Genomic DNA, 26,996 nt, shown 5'->3' with positions numbered 1-26,996 from the left:
ATTTAATGTTTTATGGCTTCGTTGGGAAATTATAGAAAGTTTTAATCTCTTTCCCAAATTTTAATTTTTGACTTTTTAATATCTTTCTGGCGAATCCTTTTTCTTGTTATCTAGAATGGCCACTTGAAATTTATATATGCAAGAAAATTCTTAAATATTATTACATTAATAAAGGATTTACATTGGATTAGTTCAACTTTATGTTAGGAGAATTATTATGCATTATCTATATGATTATTCGTGCTTCCAAGCGAAAAGAATATTAATAAGTATTGCTCTTGTAAAACTCATGCACATAAAGTTCAAAGACAATAGTTATATAACAATATTGTCTCTAATAAAATCTTGTTTTATTCTAAAGTAATATTAATAAATAATAATTGTTATTAGTTACATCTTTGGTACTTTTTTAAACAGTTAAAAGCGATTTTTCATCACAATGCTAAAAACAATTTTAAAAATTTATAACGCAAAAGCATTATTTTTTTAAATGCGATTCCATAACTGTAGTTTGGCAAGCAATAACTATCTCATCAATTATTTATCCGTCACAAACCATTAAAAATTATTCAAATTCTCTACCAGTTTAACAGTTGTAATAATGCAATTGGAAGTAAAATACAGATTGAAAATGAGACAGACTTTTTCATTAAATTTTAAAATTAATGTGGTTGTTAGTTCATAAACTTCTCACATATAAATACTATATTCAAAAACAGCACGTAACTACATGCTATTTTTGCTACGAATATACGATATTCAAAATAAATTGAAAAAGAACATGCTAACCATTCCGTATTTTATACTTCTAATTTTCCTTAAAATGAATATTACCAATGAAGCAGGGTAATATTCATTTTACAAGAAAAGACACCACTTATTGCATTTACATAATACCTTATAAAAAGTTCCTATTGATGTAATTAACATCTATGAATTCTAATGCTCCTTAGAACATAATTGAGTACCAAAATTCGAATTAAAAAATCTTATTATGCCATCATCGTTGATATACGATTACTATTATGATCCTAATTTCTTCCGGTTAAATTTTATTCATATTGAATTTTTTTTTCTTATTTTTTTTTGAGTATAATAGAAATCATCCATTCATCTCGACTTAAGATAAAAGTTTTTCATGCATAAAAAATGTTAAATTACTGTGTTAAAGTACTGTGTGTTATTAATGTTGAAGTAACTGTGCTAATTGTTTCTCTTATGGTCAAACTTCTCCATGTAAAGATCGAGACTTAGACTTTGGCTAGTTTAGCTGTGTTTGAGCCAATGGATTTACAAATCGATCGATTTAAAAGTCATAACTCGTCTTGTTTTTTTTTCTTTTCTATCTTTAAAGTATATTCTAGTTTGTAAAAAACGGGTACACAATCAGTGACCAACATCATTGCTGACACTGAGTTGTCTAGCCACGTCTACTTGAATCTGGAGAGATTCCAGTTTCCTACGACTATTTATAAAGATATATACATTAAATAATATCGTATTCAGTCATCACAGTAGTTTAGTTCTTACATAATTTTTAGTTATGGCATTTTATAACAAAATATGTACATGTAAATGGTTACTTTATATAAAACGTGAAAAATTGTTTATGTTTGTATTATAAGTGTAAATAAACACATTTCGGTAATATTTTCATAATTTATTTCCAATTTATTTTTTCCTTTATCTCAAATATTTACGAAATTATTTGAAAAACTACATAGTTCTATTTGCAAATTAGCTACATTTTACATGTTTTTATTTAATATATTTTAATTTATTATTAAATAGGAAAGTATTAAATATTATTCAGAGCTCATTGTCATTTAAAATTTATGCAAAATAAAGAAAATATTTTATCAAATTTTCTGCAATTATAAATATATGTATAATTGAAACAAATTCAAAATCTAGATTAAAAAATAATGCTTTGATGTAGATAAAATTTAAGAATTCGTATAAAAAATAAATATACATATTTTAGCTTTTAAATTGTCCGACAATCTTCTAAAATTTCGTTATAAAAATAAATGCATTTTGAATTTATTTTTATCACTAATAAAGCGGTTTGTATTTTATGATAATACCATTTTCTTTTTTTCCTTCGAAAATATTTATTCAAAATAGTGACTATCATTACATCCATTTAAATCCCGTCTGGTGCACCAGTTGTCGTTAACAATTTCTCGCCGAAGTTTAAAAAGCTTTCAAGTATCGCTTATAATATTTATATTATAATTTTTTTATTGATATTAAAAACTAATAAAAATTACACACAAAATGATTGGTATTTCATAAATTAATTTCATTTTCATTCAATAAAAACTACCATAGTTTCCTCGAATAAGAATAGAACCGATGTGTTTGGTTTTTGAATTTGTATCACGCCGCTAAGCAACGAACGGAACAAGTCAAGTTGAAACATCGTCACACTACCGGGCTGCAGTTTTTAATCATTTAATGCAGTTTTTTTAATTTATTTAATTTAAAATATATTCTCTCCACCTCAAGTTAGTAGTGGTTTGCCCCTGTACATCATACTTATCCTTTAACAATAGAATCGTGCCGGTCATCTATCTAACACCTTTTAGGGAAAATTTTTTGAATTCAAATAGCAAAACTTCTGGTTTGCACTGGAAGTTCGTGTATAGTTATTCGGTGTCTCCTGCCCCTAAGATTTTCTTTTCTCGACGTTCATCTATATAATTCAGTTCTCGACGTTGAGGAGAGATGGACGGACGGACGACAGTGGGAATTTATAGGTCTATAATTATTTTAAAATTGCAAACCAATAAAGTCTAATAACATGGGCTTCATTCTTACTCTATGGAATAATATAATAACTATATTTTTCAGCTATAACATTAGTATTAAATTTACAAAGGTAAAAATATCAGCCTAAGTTGACAAGGACGATTGCAATTCGATTTTTTCCAACGTTTACGCTGGATTAAGTATAACTGTAAAGCTTCTCTTAATTTATAACTATTTGTAGTTTGCAAACTGAAAACTACTAAATGCTGTTTTTTTTTATAAGTTTAGTAGTATTTAAAGTTCCTTACTAGTCCATTAATTAAATAGAGATTGAGAAAAGGAAATGAAAAAAATCTCTACATCTTTAAGTTTAATAAAAATTGTTAAGGCATTCATCTTATATGTGAAACAAACTAATCTGATGTTATAAATTAGATATTTACTCTTTAAAAGTTTAAATTTACTTTGTTTTAACCATTTCAATTTCCGTGAACTATAAACCGAGCACTATAAATTGAAAATAATAAGAATGTGGTATGTTGAAAGTAATCAATAAACGTTAAAGTTTAGAATAAAAAGAAAGAAAAAAAAGGAAAACATTTAATGGGGTATTTTTTTGGGGGAACAAATCTCTTTCTTAGAAGATAACTGCCTTACAATAAATATCGCAATGAAAATTAAACGATTTTGTTTTATTTCATCCAAATTTCGAATGAAATTAGATTATCAAGTCAATGAGAAGGTCATTAAATTACAATTATCAATCGTTCCTAAATGTTAATATTTTAAAGAATATGTAAAAAAGCACAAATGAATCGATACGCCCATAAAAAGTCTCTCTTTTTTTTTTTATTGTTTTCCTTTAAAGAAAGTGATTTTAAGATGTTTCCAAACTCTCTTATTGACTTTTCTTATCAGAAGATGTTAGTTCGTACAAAGAAAGAATTCTGCAAACAAAATTTAAAATTTAATTTAACATACATTAATGGCTTTCTAGTATTTTTCCAATAAATTATTAAATTTATAAAAATAATATTTAAAACCACAAATCCGTATTATGTATAATTAGTCAATAGCAAAATTAAACTATCATACAAATTAGATTTTGTTGTATGATGTTGTAGTTATGTATTTTAATGAATTACGTATATAAAATATATACTTTAATCTTATAGTTTATAATCGAAAACTTACTTTTTGCTGTATATTTAAAATGATCTTCATAATGGTAATCCAGTTATTTAATCATAAAATTTATTACATATACGATTATTATTGTGTAAATTTATATATTTAATAATAATAAACGAAAATATGATAACAAGATTGGAATGCAATATGCTGTTATTATCCCATGAACTAAGTTTCTACCATATATTTGCCGGTTCTTTATATTCTTCTCCATCTCTCTTCGACTCTCTTAAGCTACTCTATCACATTCCTTACCATCAAACCGTAAAATAAATGCATTAGAAAAATTATTTTTTTATTTTTTTAGATGAAACATTAATTGAACCTTCAATCAGCATTGTCAGAGAACAACTTAAAAATGTAGACTGAACAGTCCTTCAATGCTTTTACATAAAATATGTTTCTGACATAATATAATTTTCAATTTGATGTGTCACCTTTAAAACGAAAAAAAGAACACAATGTATCTTTATACTTTTTTAATCAACGTAAAATTGCTAAATGTTAAATATAAACCCACAAAATTAGCGAATTTCTTACAGATGCTGATAGAAAAATTAAATTTATTATTTCTGAAAACTGGCACTAGGTATTGATCGGATCCACAGAAGTAATACTGTTAAAGGCATATCACGTGTTTCATTGACGTCATTTCCTAGTATTGGTTCAATTGAACCAAAACTAGCTGCAAAGAATGGCCGCTTCAAACCGAAAATGATTTTCTTTGCTTATATGACTATTGCGAGTCTAAAGTTGGGAAATAATAATCGCTAATTGCTCAACATTAATTTAAGTTATAAAAAATTTTATATGTAAATAAATAGGTGTAATTTGTAGCACATTAAATTTAAATCATGCCCATGAGAAATGTTTATAGTTTAGCTTTACTGTGAATATATATAATGGCACAAAAATAGGTTTAACAGTTCCTAAGAGACAAAATTCAATGAATAACAAAATAACATGATTTATTTTCCTTCTTTTTATATGACGTAGAAGTAAATATAGAAATTGTTTTATATGTTAATTTAGGGTATGATTATTTTTGATAGGAAAACACTCAGCTCAATCATTGTCTTCATTAACAATTAACTATTTACGAGTGTAATAAAACTCCGTTAAAATTTAATATACTTTAATTAAACATAGAAAATGCTTTCTGTTCTAGTTTCCAATTACTAATGTGCAAGTGATCAGAAAACGCAATTTGGAAATTTAGCTTTAAACAATCAATCTTGAAAAACAAGAATAAAAATGCAATTAAGTAGCGAGAAAAATATTAGATTTGAACTTAATTGAAGGAAAAGATAATGATCTACATAAAATAAATATTATTATTTTTATTATTTAATTTATATGTGAAATTTTCTGTAAATAATTTGAAAATAGAAGGGAAAAAGAATCGGTTAAGAAATTTTATTCCTCGGAAACTTAAGCAAGCTTCAGGCTTCTTTGTTGACTTTTACTTTTTTGGTGGGAATAAGATTACATCTGATTCAGCTAAAAAAAATCGTATGATATTTTACGTCACGAGAGTTATAGATGGGTGACAAAGCAGTAATTCCGTAATGAAAGAACTAACAACATTATTCACTAGCCGCTGTAGCAGAAAGTGATTGGTCTTCTACGTTTGCAAATGAATACGAATGTTGATATTCTCACGGGATTTGCTACTTATGTCAGAATTTATCTAAAGATTAGTCATAAATCTCCGATGTAAAGTTTTCCAAACGAATATTTTAATATTCATAGGATGATTAGAAATTGAAGTTTTGATGATACTGCCATTTTATACTTATTCTAAGTACCCACAACTTTTGATCTTACTTCTCTGATATTATTTGATCATTAAAAGCCATAATGTCTTAGTGATATTAGTTTTTAGGGAACTCGTTTGGTTATAAAATCATTTAAAAACTTTCTTTCTTTCTTCGTATGAGCCATAATGGTTCAAAATCGATACCTGTTACTAGGAGAAATTTTTTTATATTTCTAAATAAATATTATTTATATATGTTTAAAAATAGTTTATATCCATCTCTCTTAGTCATTGAGTTATAAATGTAATTTATAAATATTAAATTTTTTAAAAAGTATTTTTGATCACGATGACGTATCTAAGCAACAGAACTTTATAAGGTTTATTATATTATGTAATATTTCGAATTTTTATCCCTTATAAATTTTCAAATCACGCATGCTTTTTTTCTATTTTATATATTAAATTCCCACTGAATGTAAATTAGGAATCTGCCCCTTTGCTTTCTAGTTTATGTGTGTGTTGCATACTACATAAGTAAAATTTTACGATTTTTGGCACGCAAACTTCTTTTCGATGGGTAGAATAATATGACATCAACAAAATAGGGCAAGGTTACTTCCAATTATGGGGATATTGCATGACACATACACCATGGTTCATATCGCTTTCGACTGTTATTCAAAATGCGACAGAATAACTTATTGGGCTATATAAATGATAGATCAGCAAATATATTTATTCTAATGGGAGATACACTTTGAAAATTAGATTCATACTATTCAGTTTAAATATATATAATAAAGTTATTGCACTTTATATTACGTTCGAAATTTCCGCACTAATTATAATAGTAAACTCAGATTAATCACTCGGACAAATTAGTATTAGAAAATGCTATTTGACAACTAGATAATAAAGTACTTTAAAGTGAAGTGAGGATGACCCAAATTGATCCACTCGAACGATTGAGGCAAGAATTAATTGGTGACGAGACATTGAGGTCAATCACAAGTTTCTTTCAAGAAGAAACCGTTCGTTTTCCCGAAATAAATTAGTATTGTTCAAAAATAAATCATTTATTTTAGATTAAAAATAAGTATTTGTCTATCAATAAAAATATATCAGGCTTTAATAAAGAATAATTTATTACATCTTAGTCGTTTTGAATCGAACAAACTTTCTAATAGAAGATAAACGTTTACTGTACAGTACGTGTTTATCATTACAATATGAATAGGATTTCATTGCTTTTGTTTAAAGATTGCAGATTATAGATTTCGATATTCGAACTGATATTTGTTGTTTGGATTGCATCCAATGCGATATCTGCTAACGCTTAAAGTTTCAGAAAGTGGAAGATTATTATAGATTTTCATAGTAAAATACTTAATCAAACAATAAATCTTCAAGAAATTTTGAATCGCATCCAAACGAAATTTATTTATAACTATATAAATTATATGGTATTTAGAAGTTCTAAATTAAGTTTCTCTCACTTCCTAAAACCCTGAAAATTTCATATAAAGATTTAAAAAGAAGCTTTCTTTTAAATGCAGTTATATATATTGTATATAATTATGCTCATTTCATCGATATACATGTATATATGTGATTTTGCTACTAATAGGAAATTAGGAAATTAAATGTGACTTCTATGTTGTGTAGATTTGTTCTAACAATAAATAGCAACGTTGGAATTATCACAGGAAAGGAGTATAACTTAGTTTGCGAAATTGTCAGTTTAATTAGTCCAAAATAATTAACTAGTTTGTATAATAATGTAGAAATTATTAAAATATTCTATTAAAATGATTACACGGAAAATATATTTCCAGATAAAATATAAACCTTTTTAATTGTGAAGGTATTATGTTAGATACAAAATATTTAAAGTAGATACATAGATAATCGAACAGAGAATATTTTAGGAACTTTTTCTTACAGATTACAACTGAAAATAAATTTGATATAATAGGAAACCCATATGTTATAATAAAATGATCATTTTTTTCTTCCAATATATCTTGTAAAATACGAAAAACTTTTATTGAGTAGATCTGTTATATACTGCAGTTATTTATAAACAGAACTGTATTAAAATTCTGCATTACAATTATCAAAAATTATGTTCATTTTTAATCTTCAGCGAAAGATTTTCATGGTTAATTTACTCGATTTAAAAGTTCTATAATTATTTTTATATATATAGGGGAGACCGGGGCAAGATCGGCATGTTAAGCTTTACTTAAATTTTGTGTAATAAATACTGCTGTAAACTAAAAAAAAAAGCTTTGCATATTGTCTATTGGAATGTTTTCTTACTATAGAACTGGTTAAAATCAGTTTGGAAATAAAAATAATTAAAATAATTACAACTTTACAAGAAGAGAGAAATTGACGAAGTTGCCCCGGGTATAGGGGCAAGATCGGCAACTTCTCTCTTTTTGTAAAGTTGTAATTATTTTAATTATTTTTATTAAAGTTGCCCCTGGTATAGGGGCAACAGTAATGGGGCAAGATAGGCACGTATATAAAATTATGTTATTAACAATGTATAAGTTGGAATTCACTATTAAAACAAAGAAATACAAATCCAACACCCATTTAATATTATTACAACGAAATGCAAGTTCAAAGACATATATACATGAATAACAAATGCAAACATGTTTTCATTTATCATCTGTTTGATTTTTATCCTTTGCTTCTAATGTGGCTTTATGTTGCCGATCTTACCCCGCTAGTCATGATTTCGAAACATTAAGTACAACCCTGAGAACAGAATGCCAAGCCACGATCTGGCCACGTGAATAAGTTGAAGTTACATCCTTCTAACAGGAAAAGTAACTTTCGTTATCATGGAATTATAACAAAACCTGCCAATTCAATATAAATGGAAAAAAAATATTATATGGAATTGAACGAAAATGAAAATTTGCTTGATAATTCAACTACGCTTGTTGGAGAACAATAAAAACACTACACTCAACAAGCCACCAATAAAACTCAACTGCCTAACCTATAACCAAAGTCTCCTTTTAATTTGTTTTTAAAAAAAAGCGCTTGACAAACTTGCCCCGCATGCCGAAGTTGCCCCGGTCTCCCATATATATATTAATCTAGGGAGCTTCGTCCATTTCTTCAAACATTTTCTGTTGATTAATTGATTCTCGGTGTCGCCATTTCTAATTTTTCTTTTTTTTTCTTTTTCTTGACGAAAAAAGTGTCGTGACGATTTTAAGTATTTTATATATAGGTTATATAGAGTATATTTACAATTACAATCAATATATTTATTTTAAACTAGAATATCATATAAATTATATTGATTAAATAATTTTTTTAATATTTTATATCACTTTGTATATGTTTGAATCTACCATAACTTTCAACTTTTTAAAATTAACGTTGATCATACATACAGTAGATAAATTTCCATTATAATTACAATCCCTAAACTAGGGTTAAAACCTTTTTCCTTAATGCTTATATCACTTCTATAACGTATGTTTTTCTTCTATTCTATGTAGAATATAAATAACTATAAAACGAGGAATGATTTCTATTTATAGTCTATATGATATTTACTTGTATTCAATTTATGTTATATGTAATTACCTTACAAGTTAAAAAACATTTACTAAGATATTGTATTGTATTGAAAGAAATAATTGATAATATTCATTTAATATATGACTATTGATTAAATAAAATGTTAATGATAATGTAGTAATACATGACATTATAGAATTTTAATTTCAAATATAAATTTGAAATTAAAATTAAAATTTATTTTTGAATTTTAATTTCAAAAATAAAATTCAAAAATAAATTCAAAAATAAATCAAAAATAAATTCAAAAATAAAATTCAAAAATAAAACAAGCTCTTACATCCTAAGAGCTTGTTTATTTGCAAGCTCTTAGGATGTAATGACTGATTTATATTGTTTATCTAATCAAATTGTAATAATTGTTGATCTCTCGATATTTAGATATGATAATTTATATTGTAAATTATAAAGATTTTAACTATATTAAAATATATAAACTTATTATCGTTTATAATAAGTTACATAAACTTGTACAAAGATAATTACAAAATTCCTACATTTTGAAAAAAATAAAATGGAATTTTATTGGTGAAAAATAATAATATTAATTTACTTTTAATGTTAAAAATTAAATGTCTTTAATTTTATTATTTAAAAGTTTAAATGCAAAGAACGTCTTATTAATATAGAAATTACGTAAATAAATATTTTTAAAATAATGGAAATCTTATTAATTAGTAATTAAAATTAATTAAAAATGCTCGTTTTAAATGACTTTTTATTTATTTCAATTACTATGCATATTCATTAATTATATTGTATTTCAAGAGTTAATAATTTGTAAAGCTATTAAGTAATAAATTACTTGTCAAACTATAAATAACAAGATTGGATTATAACAAAATTGCTTCTTACTTTTTTTTTCTTATGAAATGTTTAGGTTCTATTGGGACCTCTGTATGCTTCTCCTACTTGTAGCTAACCTCATCATCCTTCCCGTGGCGATTTCTTTCTTCAATGACGATTTGTCTGCGAGATGGATAGCCTTCAATTGTTTGTCAGATACCATCTTTCTCTTAGACATTGTCGTCAACTTTAGAACGGGTGAGTAAAATAACTTAAGACAAATTTACTTGCATCACTTTCTAAATTTCTTCGTTATTGTCATCGTAGCTAAAATTTATGACAGACTTGCCAAGTTTCGACACTAACATTATTTATTTATCTTTTTTTTTTTTAAATTGCAAATTTCGTTACCTTTTTGTTGTCTTGTTTAATAAATTTTAAGAATTTGTTTATTGAAATTTAATTTTTTTCAATGTTTATTTTCTCAAAATAATAATTTTAGCGTATAAAATTGAGACATTTTAAATTCATAAACACTACAACTTTCGATTTATGAACCAATACATGGTAAATGATGATAAAATACATGTCAAATTTACGAAGAAATTATCTAGAAGTTGTTATAGCATAATTAACATCCACGTCAATATTTGTCAACTGTGACAGGTCAAAGTTAAAAATCGTTAAACATTGCAATGTTTTCCTGTGTAAAGTACCTGTAAAGGAACTTCTTATAGTCAAAAGTAATTCTACTCAGTTTTCATCCATCACATAGATCCCAAGGGTGTCAACACGGACGTCTTTCTCGTGTTCTTATTGACGCATCTAACCATACATTTCTGGATCTTTTGTTTGTTGAAAGACATAAAGAAAATTGGCAAAAGAAAGAAATAAAACCACTATAAATTCAATTGAAATCGCATTTCCTTTAAATCGGTTGCTGTTATGATATATTTGAGGTTTCTCTGTCTTGATATTACGAGATTTATTTAAAACATCAACGAATGATTCAAGAATCTCTTTATCAATCCTCTTCTATCTGAATTTTGAAGAATATTAAACTTGAATTTGTTTGTTGTCATGTAAATTTCAAAATATTTAACGTATTTAAATAGAGATTTTTTAAAGTTAATTTATTGTTTGAAATAAATATTATTACGAGAATCTCTCGCAGTTATCTTGTAAAAAGTGCACTTCGAAAAATGCATTCTAAATTGATTTTATTGTAAATATTTTAAGTATAAAAATGATAAAATTATCATTTTATAAATTACAAAAGATGTATGAATTATTAAAGACATAAAATAATGATAAATTGAATATAATCATACATTTTAAACTATATCAATTTATATGTCGTAAAACGATAAATAAACATAAAGAATTATAAGTATCATTTATAAAAATAAAATATCTAAAATTCTGTATCTTATACCTTGCCAGCTACACAATGCTGATAAAATAAGCTGGTCGTTCTGTTTCTAATTTAAGAATTTTCTAACTTTTTTATCTTATAATATTCTTTTCCTTTTAAAGCAGATTTCTATCATTCAAAATCCGAACGTATAAAGTTTAACGAGATAAAACTGTGCTGTATCTAAATTGTTCGCTAAAAGGCAGACTTTGAGAAGTACCGTCAATATGGTTGCTGTTAAGGATAATTTTACTGATAAAAATACTTTTCAATAAATTACGGTATATTCATTGGAAAATAAAAATCAATTTTGTACACGGCAAAAGAAAGTTTGCTAGTGGGTAGATGTTATGCTAATAAAATATGTTTATATAAAATGTATAGCCAATATAATCATATTTTCGATGCTGTTTTTCGTGACTTTCTTAAATGAGTATTCGATGTGGTCGTAAAGGAACTGAAACGATAAGTGACCTATGGGTGATGACGTCAAACCAACGATCTTCTATTGTGACGATGTCCTTGTTGAAAACTTAATGGGAATCTGATGGAAGGCCGACATATTTTTTGACTTATTATTTTTATCGTGATGATGTTCAACAGACTCAAAAACTCCCTTTCTGATGAACAAGAATGACTTCTTTGCTATGATAAGCTACGACCTCCTTACAGTTTCGATACTAAAGTGCCAGACTCTTCTCTATATTTCCTATGTTTTTTTTTATATTAAAGGTAATGAGCGTTTTTATGTGTGCGTATTATTCTTTACTTACCTGTATGAATATTCTTCTGTGAGCATTCGAGAAAAATTTACGATCCGTTAGTTTTGAAAGTATAAGACATTAATCCGCATTTTGTAAAATAATACCTTATCAAAATAACCACAAAGAAGCCTTTTATTAGTCTCTAATAATAATTTATGACAAAAATTTACGGTTGAGCTTTTAGTTGTTAATAATGAATTTTTATTTTTACAGGTATTATGCAGCAAGACAATTCCGAGCAAGTGATATTGGATCCTAAACTTATAGCTAAACATTATGTGAGGACGTGGTTTTTCCTGGATTTGATAAGCTCTATACCTCTGGACTACATCTTCCTTATCTTTCAGCAGGACTACAGTGATAACTTTCAACTCCTTCATGCAGGAAGGGCGTTGCGTATCCTACGGTTTGCAAAAATGCTCAGTTTATTACGCCTGCTTAGATTATCTCGGCTTGTGCGTTATGTCAGTCAATGGGAAGAAGTATATGTAAGTATCAACGATAACATACATCTACATTTAAAAGTTTTCAAGGTATCAGAACGGCTTCTGGTGGTAATATCGAGTGAAAGAAGGATTAGGAAAATATCTCATATTAGAAAAAAAAATCCATCTTTCAAATCAAATTTATAAAATTAGCTTTTGGATTTTAAATTATATAAGATTAATAACACCTTAGGTCTTAATTTAGGAATAATATTCTCATTTCTTATGCATCATTTTATTCACTTTTTCTTTAGTTTAATTGATCCTATTTTTAACATGCTCACAATTTAATAATTTATTTTTATTGAAAAAATTCAATTCAAAAATTTTTATATTAAAAGTAATTTAAATAAACTATAAACGAAGAAAAAGGTTTATTTAAATTAAATAAAATTGAATTCTGTTGATAGCTTTCATTTTAGCAATAGGAAAATTAATATGAGAAAAATTCATAATTTTTTGCATCTGTGACTAATATTTGATTTTTTTATTGTTAATTTTTTGTATTATTTCAAACAATTTGAGTAAACTTCTCTACGATTTTCGAATTCTGAAATTTGATTTTATGTATTCTAATAATCTAACAGATGTTATGGAAATTAAAATAAATGACTCCAGACTCCACGAAAGTTCATAAATGAAAAGTATTTTATTATAAGCTGTACTAAAAGTTGGACATCTGTAGTGGCTTTATACATATTTTTCTTAAATTCCTTAACATTGTTAGCAGGAAAAAACTAAACACTAAACCTATCACTAAAAAAAATCATTAAAAAACACTAATTAATTAACGAAACAAGTCTAGTAAAAACTTCTGCTTAAGCTGTAATTTAAAATAATAATAATAAATTAATTTTTTAATTTAGAATTTCTTGAAGAAAAGAATCAACCCAAAGTGTAACTCGGACCCACAATTCCTGCTTACTGTGCAGATGCNTGAACGGATTTTATTTTCTTGAATAATTTACAGACAGAATCATAATTTTTTTCCTCGTAAAATCGCTTCTAGGCATCATTTTGACAGGAAAATGGAGAGAAAATTAAGTGATGTTATTGGAAAACAAATGAATAATTCTTTAAAGTTTCGCTACCAACTACTCTCTAATTCCCCAAACAACGTATTTATTATTTAGTAAACCAGAAAGATTCGGCATTATATCATTGTTACTTAATGTGGTTTATGATTTTAAAGTCTTATAATCAATCGATTAATTTTGAGATGAAATAGATTCTTATTGAAAAAAACTTTAAAAAAAATCTTATTAAAAATATCAACTGGTTTGAATTTAAAATTTTAAATTTATTAGGAGATTTAATAATATACGAGTAACTTATAGAATTTGGATAGATTTATTCTACATTCAAGAAAACATTTGTCACATAATTCACTTGCATTATTCTCAAAAGTGGAATAAGTGTAATGTCTCGTAGGATTATCCACCTTCAACATTCGATAAGAAACACCGAATTTGTTTTTTGTTGTTCTATTTTCTGCACTCTTCAAATAGAAAGTGCTTATAGCAACTCTGATAAATTGATAATCTACTGGTAAACATTCCTCTCTGTTTATTTTTATGATAAGTTTTTATATATTAAAAAAAAAATTGTTTGAGTTTTATTTTTACGTTATAAATATAATAGGCTCTCTTAAAATTATATTTATTTACATTTATTTGTTATTATAAAGTTATAATTTTCATGAAGAAAACAAAAAACAAAAAGAACTCTACGAATTCTTACTGTTATAAGCAAAAAGAATTGTTTCACCATAGAATTAATCAGAGTAAATATTCTTAAATTCTCTCAGTTTTAATTAAATATAGATGCAAATTCCTGATAGGAGTGTTTAAACTCTTGTTCGGGAACTTTACTAATAGTGCCTTAAGAAATATTTGATGTCAATGCAGATTTTTCTGTGGAAACGAATCATACCAATAGTCAAGTTTCATTTGTTTATAGTCAACAGCACATCTCGATTAGTTTGCATAAATAATGAAACTATTTTCAATTTTGTTGATATTATACATCTGCAATATATATTTTACAGTTATTTTAGCCAAGATGAAACTTTTTTAATTATATAAATTATTTTTGTTTCGGTTCAAGGTTAAGATATTTAAGTTCTAATCGATCAATAACAAGGAATTCAATAGAAGATAAAAAAAATGTCAAACTAAAACAAGAGATGGTAAATCATTTCCTGTAAAACGTGACAAAGAAAATCACCAAAATAACTTACAAGTAACTCTGTGGGATCTAGATAAGGGCCGTATTTAAGATAGAAAAAGAACAACTATCCTGAAGGGAAAACAAGTCTTTTCTTCTTTAGCGAATGAATGCAATATTATTGAAGATATCGATTGCTTGAAACGTCGATAACTTAGAAGTTGACTTTACAANCAACTTTTTAAAATTAACGTTGATCATACATACAGTAGATAAATTTCCATTATAATTACAATCCCTAAACTAGGGTTAAAACCTTTTTCCTTAATGCTTATATCACTTCTATAACGTATGTTTTTCTTCTATTCTATGTAGAATATAAATAACTATAAAACGAGGAATGATTTCTATTTATAGTCTATATGATATTTACTTGTATTCAATTTATGTTATATGTAATTACCTTACAAGTTAAAAAACATTTACTAAGATATTGTATTGTATTGAAAGAAATAATTGATAATATTCATTTAATATATGACTATTGATTAAATAAAATGTTAATGATAATGTAGTAATACATGACATTATAGAATTTTAATTTCAAATATAAATTTGAAATTAAAATTAAAATTTATTTTTGAATTTTAATTTCAAAAATAAAATTCAAAAATAAATTCAAAAATAAATCAAAAATAAATTCAAAAATAAAATTCAAAAATAAAACAAGCTCTTACATCCTAAGAGCTTGTTTATTTGCAAGCTCTTAGGATGTAATGACTGATTTATATTGTTTATCTAATCAAATTGTAATAATTGTTGATCTCTCGATATTTAGATATGATAATTTATATTGTAAATTATAAAGATTTTAACTATATTAAAATATATAAACTTATTATCGTTTATAATAAGTTACATAAACTTGTACAAAGATAATTACAAAATTCCTACATTTTGAAAAAAATAAAATGGAATTTTATTGGTGAAAAATAATAATATTAATTTACTTTTAATGTTAAAAATTAAATGTCTTTAATTTTATTATTTAAAAGTTTAAATGCAAAGAACGTCTTATTAATATAGAAATTACGTAAATAAATATTTTTAAAATAATGGAAATCTTATTAATTAGTAATTAAAATTAATTAAAAATGCTCGTTTTAAATGACTTTTTATTTATTTCAATTACTATGCATATTCATTAATTATATTGTATTTCAAGAGTTAATAATTTGTAAAGCTATTAAGTAATAAATTACTTGTCAAACTATAAATAACAAGATTGGATTATAACAAAATTGCTTCTTACTTTTTTTTTCTTATGAAATGTTTAGGTTCTATTGGGACCTCTGTATGCTTCTCCTACTTGTAGCTAACCTCATCATCCTTCCCGTGGCGATTTCTTTCTTCAATGACGATTTGTCTGCGAGATGGATAGCCTTCAATTGTTTGTCAGATACCATCTTTCTCTTAGACATTGTCGTCAACTTTAGAACGGGTGAGTAAAATAACTTAAGACAAATTTACTTGCATCACTTTCTAAATTTCTTCGTTATTGTCATCGTAGCTAAAATTTATGACAGACTTGCCAAGTTTCGACACTAACATTATTTATTTATCTTTTTTTTTTTTAAATTGCAAATTTCGTTACCTTTTTGTTGTCTTGTTTAATAAATTTTAAGAATTTGTTTATTGAAATTTAATTTTTTTCAATGTTTATTTTCTCAAAATAATAATTTTAGCGTATAAAATTGAGACATTTTAAATTCATAAACACTACAACTTTCGATTTATGAACCAATACATGGTAAATGATGATAAAATACATGTCAAATTTACGAAGAAATTATCTAGAAGTTGTTATAGCATAATTAACATCCACGTCAATATTTGTCAACTGTGACAGGTCAAAGTTAAAAATCGTTAAACATTGCAATGTTTTCCTGTGTAAAGTACCTGTAAAGGAACTTCTTATAGTCAAAAGTAATTCTACTCAGTTTTCATCCATCACATAGATCCCAAGGGTGTCAACACGGACGTCTTTCTCGTGTTCTTATTGACGCATCTAACCATACATTTCTGGATCTTTTGTTTGTTGAAAGACATAAAGAAAATTGGCAAAAGAAAGAAATAAAACCACTATAAATTCAATTGAAATCGCATTTCCTTTAAATCGGTTGCTGTTATGATATATTTGAGGTTTCTCTGTCTTGATATTACGAGATTTATTTAAAACATCAACGAATGATTCAAGAATCTCTTTATCAATCCTCTTCTATCTGAATTTTGAAGAATATTAAACTTGAATTTGTTTGTTGTCATGTAAATTTCAAAATATTTAACGTATTTAAATAGAGATTTTTTAAAGTTAATTTATTGTTTGAAATAAATATTATTACGAGAATCTCTCGCAGTTATCTTGTAAAAAGTGCACTTCGAAAAATGCATTCTAAATTGATTTTATTGTAAATATTTTAAGTATAAAAATGATAAAATTATCATTTTATAAATTACAAAAGATGTATGAATTATTAAAGACATAAAATAATGATAAATTGAATATAATCATACATTTTAAACTATATCAATTTATATGTCGTAAAACGATAAATAAACATAAAGAATTATAAGTATCATTTATAAAAATAAAATATCTAAAATTCTGTATCTTATACCTTGCCAGCTACACAATGCTGATAAAATAAGCTGGTCGTTCTGTTTCTAATTTAAGAATTTTCTAACTTTTTTATCTTATAATATTCTTTTCCTTTTAAAGCAGATTTCTATCATTCAAAATCCGAACGTATAAAGTTTAACGAGATAAAACTGTGCTGTATCTAAATTGTTCGCTAAAAGGCAGACTTTGAGAAGTACCGTCAATATGGTTGCTGTTAAGGATAATTTTACTGATAAAAATACTTTTCAATAAATTACGGTATATTCATTGGAAAATAAAAATCAATTTTGTACACGGCAAAAGAAAGTTTGCTAGTGGGTAGATGTTATGCTAATAAAATATGTTTATATAAAATGTATAGCCAATATAATCATATTTTCGATGCTGTTTTTCGTGACTTTCTTAAATGAGTATTCGATGTGGTCGTAAAGGAACTGAAACGATAAGTGACCTATGGGTGATGACGTCAAACCAACGATCTTCTATTGTGACGATGTCCTTGTTGAAAACTTAATGGGAATCTGATGGAAGGCCGACATATTTTTTGACTTATTATTTTTATCGTGATGATGTTCAACAGACTCAAAAACTCCCTTTCTGATGAACAAGAATGACTTCTTTGCTATGATAAGCTACGACCTCCTTACAGTTTCGATACTAAAGTGCCAGACTCTTCTCTATATTTCCTATGTTTTTTTTTTATATTAAAGGTAATGAGCGTTTTTATGTGTGCGTATTATTCTTTACTTACCTGTATGAATATTCTTCTGTGAGCATTCGAGAAAAATTTACGATCCGTTAGTTTTGAAAGTATAAGACATTAATCCGCATTTTGTAAAATAATACCTTATCAAAATAACCACAAAGAAGCCTTTTATTAGTCTCTAATAATAATTTATGACAAAAATTTACGGTTGAGCTTTTAGTTGTTAATAATGAATTTTTATTTTTACAGGTATTATGCAGCAAGACAATTCCGAGCAAGTGATATTGGATCCTAAACTTATAGCTAAACATTATGTGAGGACGTGGTTTTTCCTGGATTTGATAAGCTCTATACCTCTGGACTACATCTTCCTTATCTTTCAGCAGGACTACAGTGATAACTTTCAACTCCTTCATGCAGGAAGGGCGTTGCGTATCCTACGGTTTGCAAAAATGCTCAGTTTATTACGCCTGCTTAGATTATCTCGGCTTGTGCGTTATGTCAGTCAATGGGAAGAAGTATATGTAAGTATCAACGATAACATACATCTACATTTAAAAGTTTTCAAGGTATCAGAACGGCTTCTGGTGGTAATATCGAGTGAAAGAAGGATTAGGAAAATATCTCATATTAGAAAAAAAAATCCATCTTTCAAATCAAATTTATAAAATTAGCTTTTGGATTTTAAATTATATAAGATTAATAACACCTTAGGTCTTAATTTAGGAATAATATTCTCATTTCTTATGCATCATTTTATTCACTTTTTCTTTAGTTTAATTGATCCTATTTTTAACATGCTCACAATTTAATAATTTATTTTTATTGAAAAAATTCAATTCAAAAATTTTTATATTAAAAGTAATTTAAATAAACTATAAACGAAGAAAAAGGTTTATTTAAATTAAATAAAATTGAATTCTGTTGATAGCTTTCATTTTAGCAATAGGAAAATTAATATGAGAAAAATTCATAATTTTTTGCATCTGTGACTAATATTTGATTTTTTTATTGTTAATTTTTTGTATTATTTCAAACAATTTGAGTAAACTTCTCTACGATTTTCGAATTCTGAAATTTGATTTTATGTATTCTAATAATCTAACAGATGTTATGGAAATTAAAATAAATGACTCCAGACTCCACGAAAGTTCATAAATGAAAAGTATTTTATTATAAGCTGTACTAAAAGTTGGACATCTGTAGTGGCTTTATACATATTTTTCTTAAATTCCTTAACATTGTTAGCAGGAAAAAACTAAACACTAAACCTATCACTAAAAAAAATCATTAAAAAACACTAATTAATTAACGAAACAAGTCTAGTAAAAACTTCTGCTTAAGCTGTAATTTAAAATAATAATAATAAATAAGAGTTAAAATTCTTTGTGAACGGATTTTATTTTCTTGAATAATTTACAGACAGAATCATAATTTTTTTCCTCGTAAAATCGCTTCTAGGCATCATTTTGACAGGAAAATGGAGAGAAAATTAAGTGATGTTATTGGAAAACAAATGAATAATTCTTTAAAGTTTCGCTACCAACTACTCTCTAATTCCCCAAACAACGTATTTATTATTTAGTAAACCAGAAAGATTCGGCATTATATCATTGTTACTTAATGTGGTTTATGATTTTAAAGTCTTATAATCAATCGATTAATTTTGAGATGAAATAGATTCTTATTGAAAAAAACTTTAAAAAAAATCTTATTAAAAATATCAACTGGTTTGAATTTAAAATTTTAAATTTATTAGGAGATTTAATAATATACGAGTAACTTATAGAATTTGGATAGATTTATTCTACATTCAAGAAAACATTTGTCACATAATTCACTTGCATTATTCTCAAAAGTGGAATAAGTGTAATGTCTCGTAGGATTATCCACCTTCAACATTCGATAAGAAACACCGAATTTGTTTTTTGTTGTTCTATTTTCTGCACTCTTCAAATAGAAAGTGCTTATAGCAACTCTGATAAATTGATAATCTACTGGTAAACATTCCTCTCTGTTTATTTTTATGATAAGTTTTTATATATTAAAAAAAAAATTGTTTGAGTTTTATTTTTACGTTATAAATATAATAGGCTCTCTTAAAATTATATTTATTTACATTTATTTGTTATTATAAAGTTATAATTTTCATGAAGAAAACAAAAAACAAAAAGAACTCTACGAATTCTTACTGTTATAAGCAAAAAGAATTGTTTCACCATAGAATTAATCAGAGTAAATATTCTTAAATTCTCTCAGTTTTAATTAAATATAGATGCAAATTCCTGATAGGAGTGTTTAAACTCTTGTTCGGGAACTTTACTAATAGTGCCTTAAGAAATATTTGATGTCAATGCAGATTTTTCTGTGGAAACGAATCATACCAATAGTCAAGTTTCATTTGTTTATAGTCAACAGCACATCTCGATTAGTTTGCATAAATAATGAAACTATTTTCAATTTTGTTGATATTATACATCTGCAATATATATTTTACAGTTATTTTAGCCAAGATGAAACTTTTTTAATTATATAAATTATTTTTGTTTCGGTTCAAGGTTAAGATATTTAAGTTCTAATCGATCAATAACAAGGAATTCAATAGAAGATAAAAAAAATGTCAAACTAAAACAAGAGATGGTAAATCATTTCCTGTAAAACGTGACAAAGAAAATCACCAAAATAACTTACAAGTAACTCTGTGGGATCTAGATAAGGGCCGTATTTAAGATAGAAAAAGAACAACTATCCTGAAGGGAAAACAAGTCTTTTCTTCTTTAGCGAATGAATGCAATATTATTGAAGATATCGATTGCTTGAAACGTCGATAACTTAGAAGTTGACTTTACAAAAATTTTATATAAAAATATATTTTATCATTTTGTTACTAATTGGATTGATATGAAAAAAGAAAACTTTTTTTTTTAGTTTTTGAATATTTATAACATGCTATAATCATTTATTTTTTAATTTATTTAAAAATATAAGCTTCTGCTTCTTTTTTGTAACAAATTAAAAATTATTTCAAAGAAAATTTTGTGAAATTTTACAAATATCCAGTTGGGGATATTATATTCTTATCATTTCATGCACTGCTGATTTAATTGCTTTGCTTATTTTCTCTACCTAATTAGGATGTTTGAGTACAACAATTACAGATTTTTATTGATTAAAATTATATCAAAATTTTGTTAAAAGAATATCCGTTTTTTAACGCTATTTTTGTATTGAAAAATAACTTAATAATGCATTTCACGAAAATTATATAGAAAATATCATACTTTCTATAATTATTGGTAGGTATTTTACTAAATTTATCTCACGTAGTAGACTTGTAGATGCACAAAATGGCTACCAGATCCATTTCAGATACCATTTGAACACTGAAAATAGCCATGTTTTATTCATATATTTCTTAAAATAATTTTTTTTAAAAATTAATAATCTTCAACTTTTAAAATATTTATTTTATAGTTTTAAGAAATAATTTCTTTTTTTAGTTTTAGTAATAAATATAAATAAATAGATTTGCACAAATCGCTAGCATGAAGTAGTTATTTAAAAGTAATAAAGCTGATATTAATAAGCATGATTCACTTTAAATTAGATATTAAATAATGCATCATTATAATGTTATGTCAGTATATGTGAAAATTGGCAGTTAATTAAATAACTTATATTTTCTTAAAAATATTTTGTGTATTAAATATTTTTCTTAAAATATTTCTTAAATATACATTTTTAAATGTTTATAAAATTTAATTTTAAAATATAAAAAAAAATATTTAAATGTAAATTATGCATGTTTTATGATATATAGTGCACATTTTTTAAATTAGCCAATTTTGCACACCCTTTGTTGTAAATTTGTGTTGTAAATTTAATCCTTGAGTGGCGATAACGTGCTTTCAGTGGGATAAATATTAAAATTAGCACCATGCTGTTTTTGTTTTGTGGCACATTGTTTGCTATTTTGAATTGTTTTAATTAGCATGTCATCCCCATCACTGTAATTCTTTAAAAATTGAAGATTATAATTTAATTATATTATGGGATGTTTTTACGCTCTATCTTTTAATAATTATACTGTATATATATTACTGTATATAGTATATGCACATACATCTACGTAACCGCCACTCAGGGTAGAGCAAAAAATCACAGTAATATACAGCCGAGGCTAATTTTTGACCAGTTTTGAGCCGTCTCCATCTCTCCCTATTTCCAGATGCACAACTTGGCCTCCTTAACCCAGACAACAGGACCATTCAGCTATTTGTTTGATTATTGTGGGGAAGCGTGTGCCTTGAAGGTGGGTGCTTGGGGATTTATTTAGTTAGATTACTTCGTCGGAGAATAAAAAATTGGATAATATTTTTATTGGGTCTTTTTTCTTCTCATTTTACTCAATGTCTTTCTTGTTCTCTCTGTCTTTTTTCATTCATTTTTTGTCTTGTTAATTTTTCACCAAACTAATATGGTGAAAGATTTTATTTATTAATAAAATTTCTTAAAAAATGGCATGTCTAATATAATTTTAGTGCCAATTGGCATCATTTACATTCTTTCTTTTTTAACTAAAATTAATTATTTATTNATATATATATATTTCATTTATTATTATTTTCTTTTAATCATACTTCATTCATTTTTGCTTGATGAATTGAATAATATAGCACGACTTCATAATTTATTCATTATATTTCTCTTCTCAATTTTAACATTTATAAAAGCACGTATATAAAGCCTGAATTCTTTATAAAAAAATAAAATAAAATAAAATTGACGGTTTTTATCTCAATTGTATATTTTTTGATATGTTTGTTAGTATATGGGAAAATTTCCCATGGTAGTATGCTTTTCATGTTTGTTATACTTTATCAAGATGAAAGATACAAAATCATATATAAATATTTATATATATTTATAATATGTGTATATACAGATGCTATGAATATTCTTTTTAACTCCTAGATGTTTATACGTATGAAAAAAATCTTGTATAAGATAACTTTGGATAATTTACAGGAATTTCAGAATATTTATCATTACATTTATTCACCTACACTCTTAGGATTTGTGTACAAGATAATATTATAACTTATGCCATAAACCAGAAATGCTCCAACTTACACAATAATTATGACATTTAGAATTATGGCGTAGATTTTTTTGCTATAAAAGTTTACAGAACACTATCCAAAGAATGTCTCATAATCTTATTTTAAAAAATTACTGTTACTATTTGTGTAGCCACTTCAGTTTTATCAAAATAAACAGCCATAATTTGGAATCCTTTTCATTTTTAATAAGCACAGGATGTTGAACAAATAATTAATGTTGAAAGATTTTATGTATTTTCTCAAAATTCACAAAAACATATTTCCAAGTAAAATATATCATTTAGAATTAGAAGCATTATATTTACTTAAACAAAATAATAATATAAACTGACTAAATACTATACAGTATTTGTCAATACAATTGTATAGGGTTACTGCTATAGATATAAAAATTGTTTTGTATTTATAATCAACTTAACAAACACTCTTATTCAGTATTTTAAAATATTATACACACATTTTCAACAGAAAAATGTAGATAATACAGTTTATGTAGACATAATGCAATATTAGCTAATTGTAAACATTTAGCAATTAAAATTGTTTTAGATGTACAGTACATTATTTATACATTTTTAAATGCAAGAACATTTTTTAAAAAATTACATCTTATCACTTTCCTCTTTATTATGATGAATTTAAATATATTCTATGCAATGTTATAAATGAATAGATATGCATGAATAGCTTCTATTATTGTCCAAATTTTAATTTAATAATTAGTTTGAAGTTATTTTTTAATAATTTACTTGGAAATTTTATGGGTTTCTCTATTTTATAAGTATATATAAAATAGAATTTTAAAAAATATATTTTTTTCTTTAATTTCAGCATTTATTAAATTTAGAAGCCAATGAAAGGCTTCTAAATGAAACTAATTAAATTCTGTAAATGCTTTGTTAAACTTTTTACATGTTGAACTTTTGATTAATAATGCAGCTTAATTGTGCTTGCATTTTTAAAATCAATAACTGATACTTAAATTTTTCTATACTAAAGAAGAGAAAATTCCTNTTATGACATTTAGAATTATGGCGTAGATTTTTTTGCTATAAAAGTTTACAGAACACTATCCAAAGAATGTCTCATAATCTTATTTTAAAAAATTACTGTTACTATTTGTGTAGCCACTTCAGTTTTATCAAAATAAACAGCCATAATTTGGAATCCTTTTCATTTTTAATAAGCACAGGATGTTGAACAAATAATTAATGTTGAAAGATTTTATGTATTTTCTCAAAATTCACAAAAACATATTTCCAAGTAAAATATATCATTTAGAATTAGAAGCATTATATTTACTTAAACAAAATAATAATATAAACTGACTAAATACTATACAGTATTTGTCAATACAATTGTATAGGGTTACTGCTATAGATATAAAAATTGTTTTGTATTTATAATCAACTTAACAAACACTCTTATTCAGTATTTTAAAATATTATACACACATTTTCAACAGAAAAATGTAGATAATACAGTTTATGTAGACATAATGCAATATTAGCTAATTGTAAACATTTAGCAATTAAAATTGTTTTAGATGTACAGTACATTATTTATACATTTTTAAATGCAAGAATATTTTTTAAAAAATTACATCTTATCACTTTCCTCTTTATTATGATGAATTTAAATATATTCTATGCAATGTTATAAATGAATAGATATGCATGAATAGTTTCTATTATTGTCCAAATTTTAATTTAATAATTATTTTGAAGTTATTTTTTAATAATTTACTTTGAAATTTTATGGGTTTCTCTATTTTATAAAGTATATATAAAATAGAATTTTAAAAAATATATATATTTTTTCTTTAATTTCAGCATTTATTAAATTTAGAAGCCAATGAAAGGCTTCTAAATGAAACTAATTAAATTCTGTAAATGCTTTGTTAAACTTTTTACATGTTGAACTTTTGATTAATAATGCAGCTTAATTGTGCTTGCATTTTTAAAATCAATAACTGATACTTAAATTTTTCTATACTAAAGAAGAGAAAATTCCTCCCAAACATTTTGAAAAATATTGACAGATACTTTTATTTAATTTTAAAATATTTAAATTAAATGAAAACTTCGATAAATAAATATTTATATAATTAAAATTTATTACAATAAAATAAGAAATTTTATGCTTAGAGCAATTCAGATTGATATTAAAACAGAAAATTTCAAAGTTGAATGAATAGCAAGAATACGTTACATCATTAAAATATATCATACATTTAGATAAAATTACTAACGCAATTAATGCTTATAAAAATGAAAAAACTGAAGAAATATTTTCCATTCTAAATAAAATGATATAGTTTCAACCAAACACTCCAGCTTAAAATTAATACTGAAATTTAACAGTTCGAAAATATCATTTCATTATTATAAAATTATTTGCTTAAAAATAAATTTAATATAGTAAATAGGGAAAAAATGTAATAGACAGCACTTATTTCTTTATTAGGGATTATATTTTAATATTTTTAAGCTAGAAAGAAATCTTAATAATATGCTGCATCATATTAAATATGTTACTTCATTGTCATTACCATACAGTAGGAACATATTACAAAGTAAAATATAAGAAAAATACATAATTTAGAATAAAACACTTAATTAAAAACACATTTGTAAATAAATAAATATGATTTATTCATGCTTTTATTCTGGCAACATAAACACTTTCATTTCTTTGAGTAAATAATATTTTGTTATTTTATTGTAAATTAAATATTATTTATTCATTATATCTATATTTTAATATTATTAAATTCATATAAGATATAAAACGATCAAAAATATTCTGAAATAAGTGAGAAATCTGAAAATCTTTGCATTATATTCATACACATAAATCTATAAAAATGGGTGCAGAATCGATTTTAAACATGCAGAATATAGGTTAGATATTTATATACCATATTGCATTTTATGAAAATTGAATGTTAAATATTAGAAATGTCCTTTCAGCATTTGGCGTCTAAATTTTCTCTTTTCCTATTCCAAAAACACAAATGAAATATATCGAATTTTCTTTGTCATCATTTTCTATTTTTTGAACAAAGTATTAAAGTAGAACCGACGAAAACGAATAGAATATTAACTTTCCACCTTTGAGTATGATAATCTAGAATTAAAAGAAATATATTTACTTCTAGAATTAATTAGCTAGGAATAATTATTTTAAAAAATAAACTTCTTTCATTCGTCTACGAAATTAACATGCATTAGTGTTATTTACTAAATGAATCATCATCATAAAATTTTCATAAAGTTACTTAAACGTTATTTCTTTTTAATTAAATTTTTATTAATTTTTTTTAACATAATTTTTCTTATACTTTTTATTTGTTGACTTTATTCTTATAATTTTTTTTTATTTTTTTAAAAAGAAACTTATAAACTAAAAAAAATAAATTAAATATATCTAAAACCGATGTACTGCACAGAACTTTCTGAAATCATAGTATTTATATCTATTTTTTCTGCTTGAAAATAGTTTTAACCTATACTTAAATATAGAAAAAAGTAAGCTTAGGCATTATTTGTTT

At 25.0% G+C, this 26,996-nt stretch overlaps 1 protein-coding gene across 1 annotated transcript in view; it reads left to right on the top strand.

Annotated features, from left to right (window-relative positions):
* The window catches only part of LOC111627503 (potassium/sodium hyperpolarization-activated cyclic nucleotide-gated channel 2-like), a 125,291-nt gene that overhangs the window by 20,134 nt on the left and 78,161 nt on the right, over window positions 1–26,996 (top strand). Inside the window, exons 3-5 of the mRNA XM_023371088.1 lie at window positions 10,200–10,363; window positions 12,497–12,771; window positions 22,549–22,632. Of these exons, the coding sequence (XP_023226856.1) occupies window positions 10,200–10,363; window positions 12,497–12,771; window positions 22,549–22,632 (523 nt within the window). The remainder of the gene's footprint in view (window positions 1–10,199; window positions 10,364–12,496; window positions 12,772–22,548; window positions 22,633–26,996) is intronic.

Source organism: Centruroides sculpturatus, unplaced genomic scaffold (assembly GCF_000671375.1).
Source record: "Centruroides sculpturatus isolate CEXI.00-Female unplaced genomic scaffold, Cexi_2.0 scaffold354, whole genome shotgun sequence".
Classification (NCBI taxonomy): Eukaryota; Metazoa; Arthropoda; class Arachnida; order Scorpiones; family Buthidae; genus Centruroides; species Centruroides sculpturatus.
Note: the sequence above shows the minus strand (reverse complement) of the source record. Positions and strands in the feature narration are given on the sequence as shown.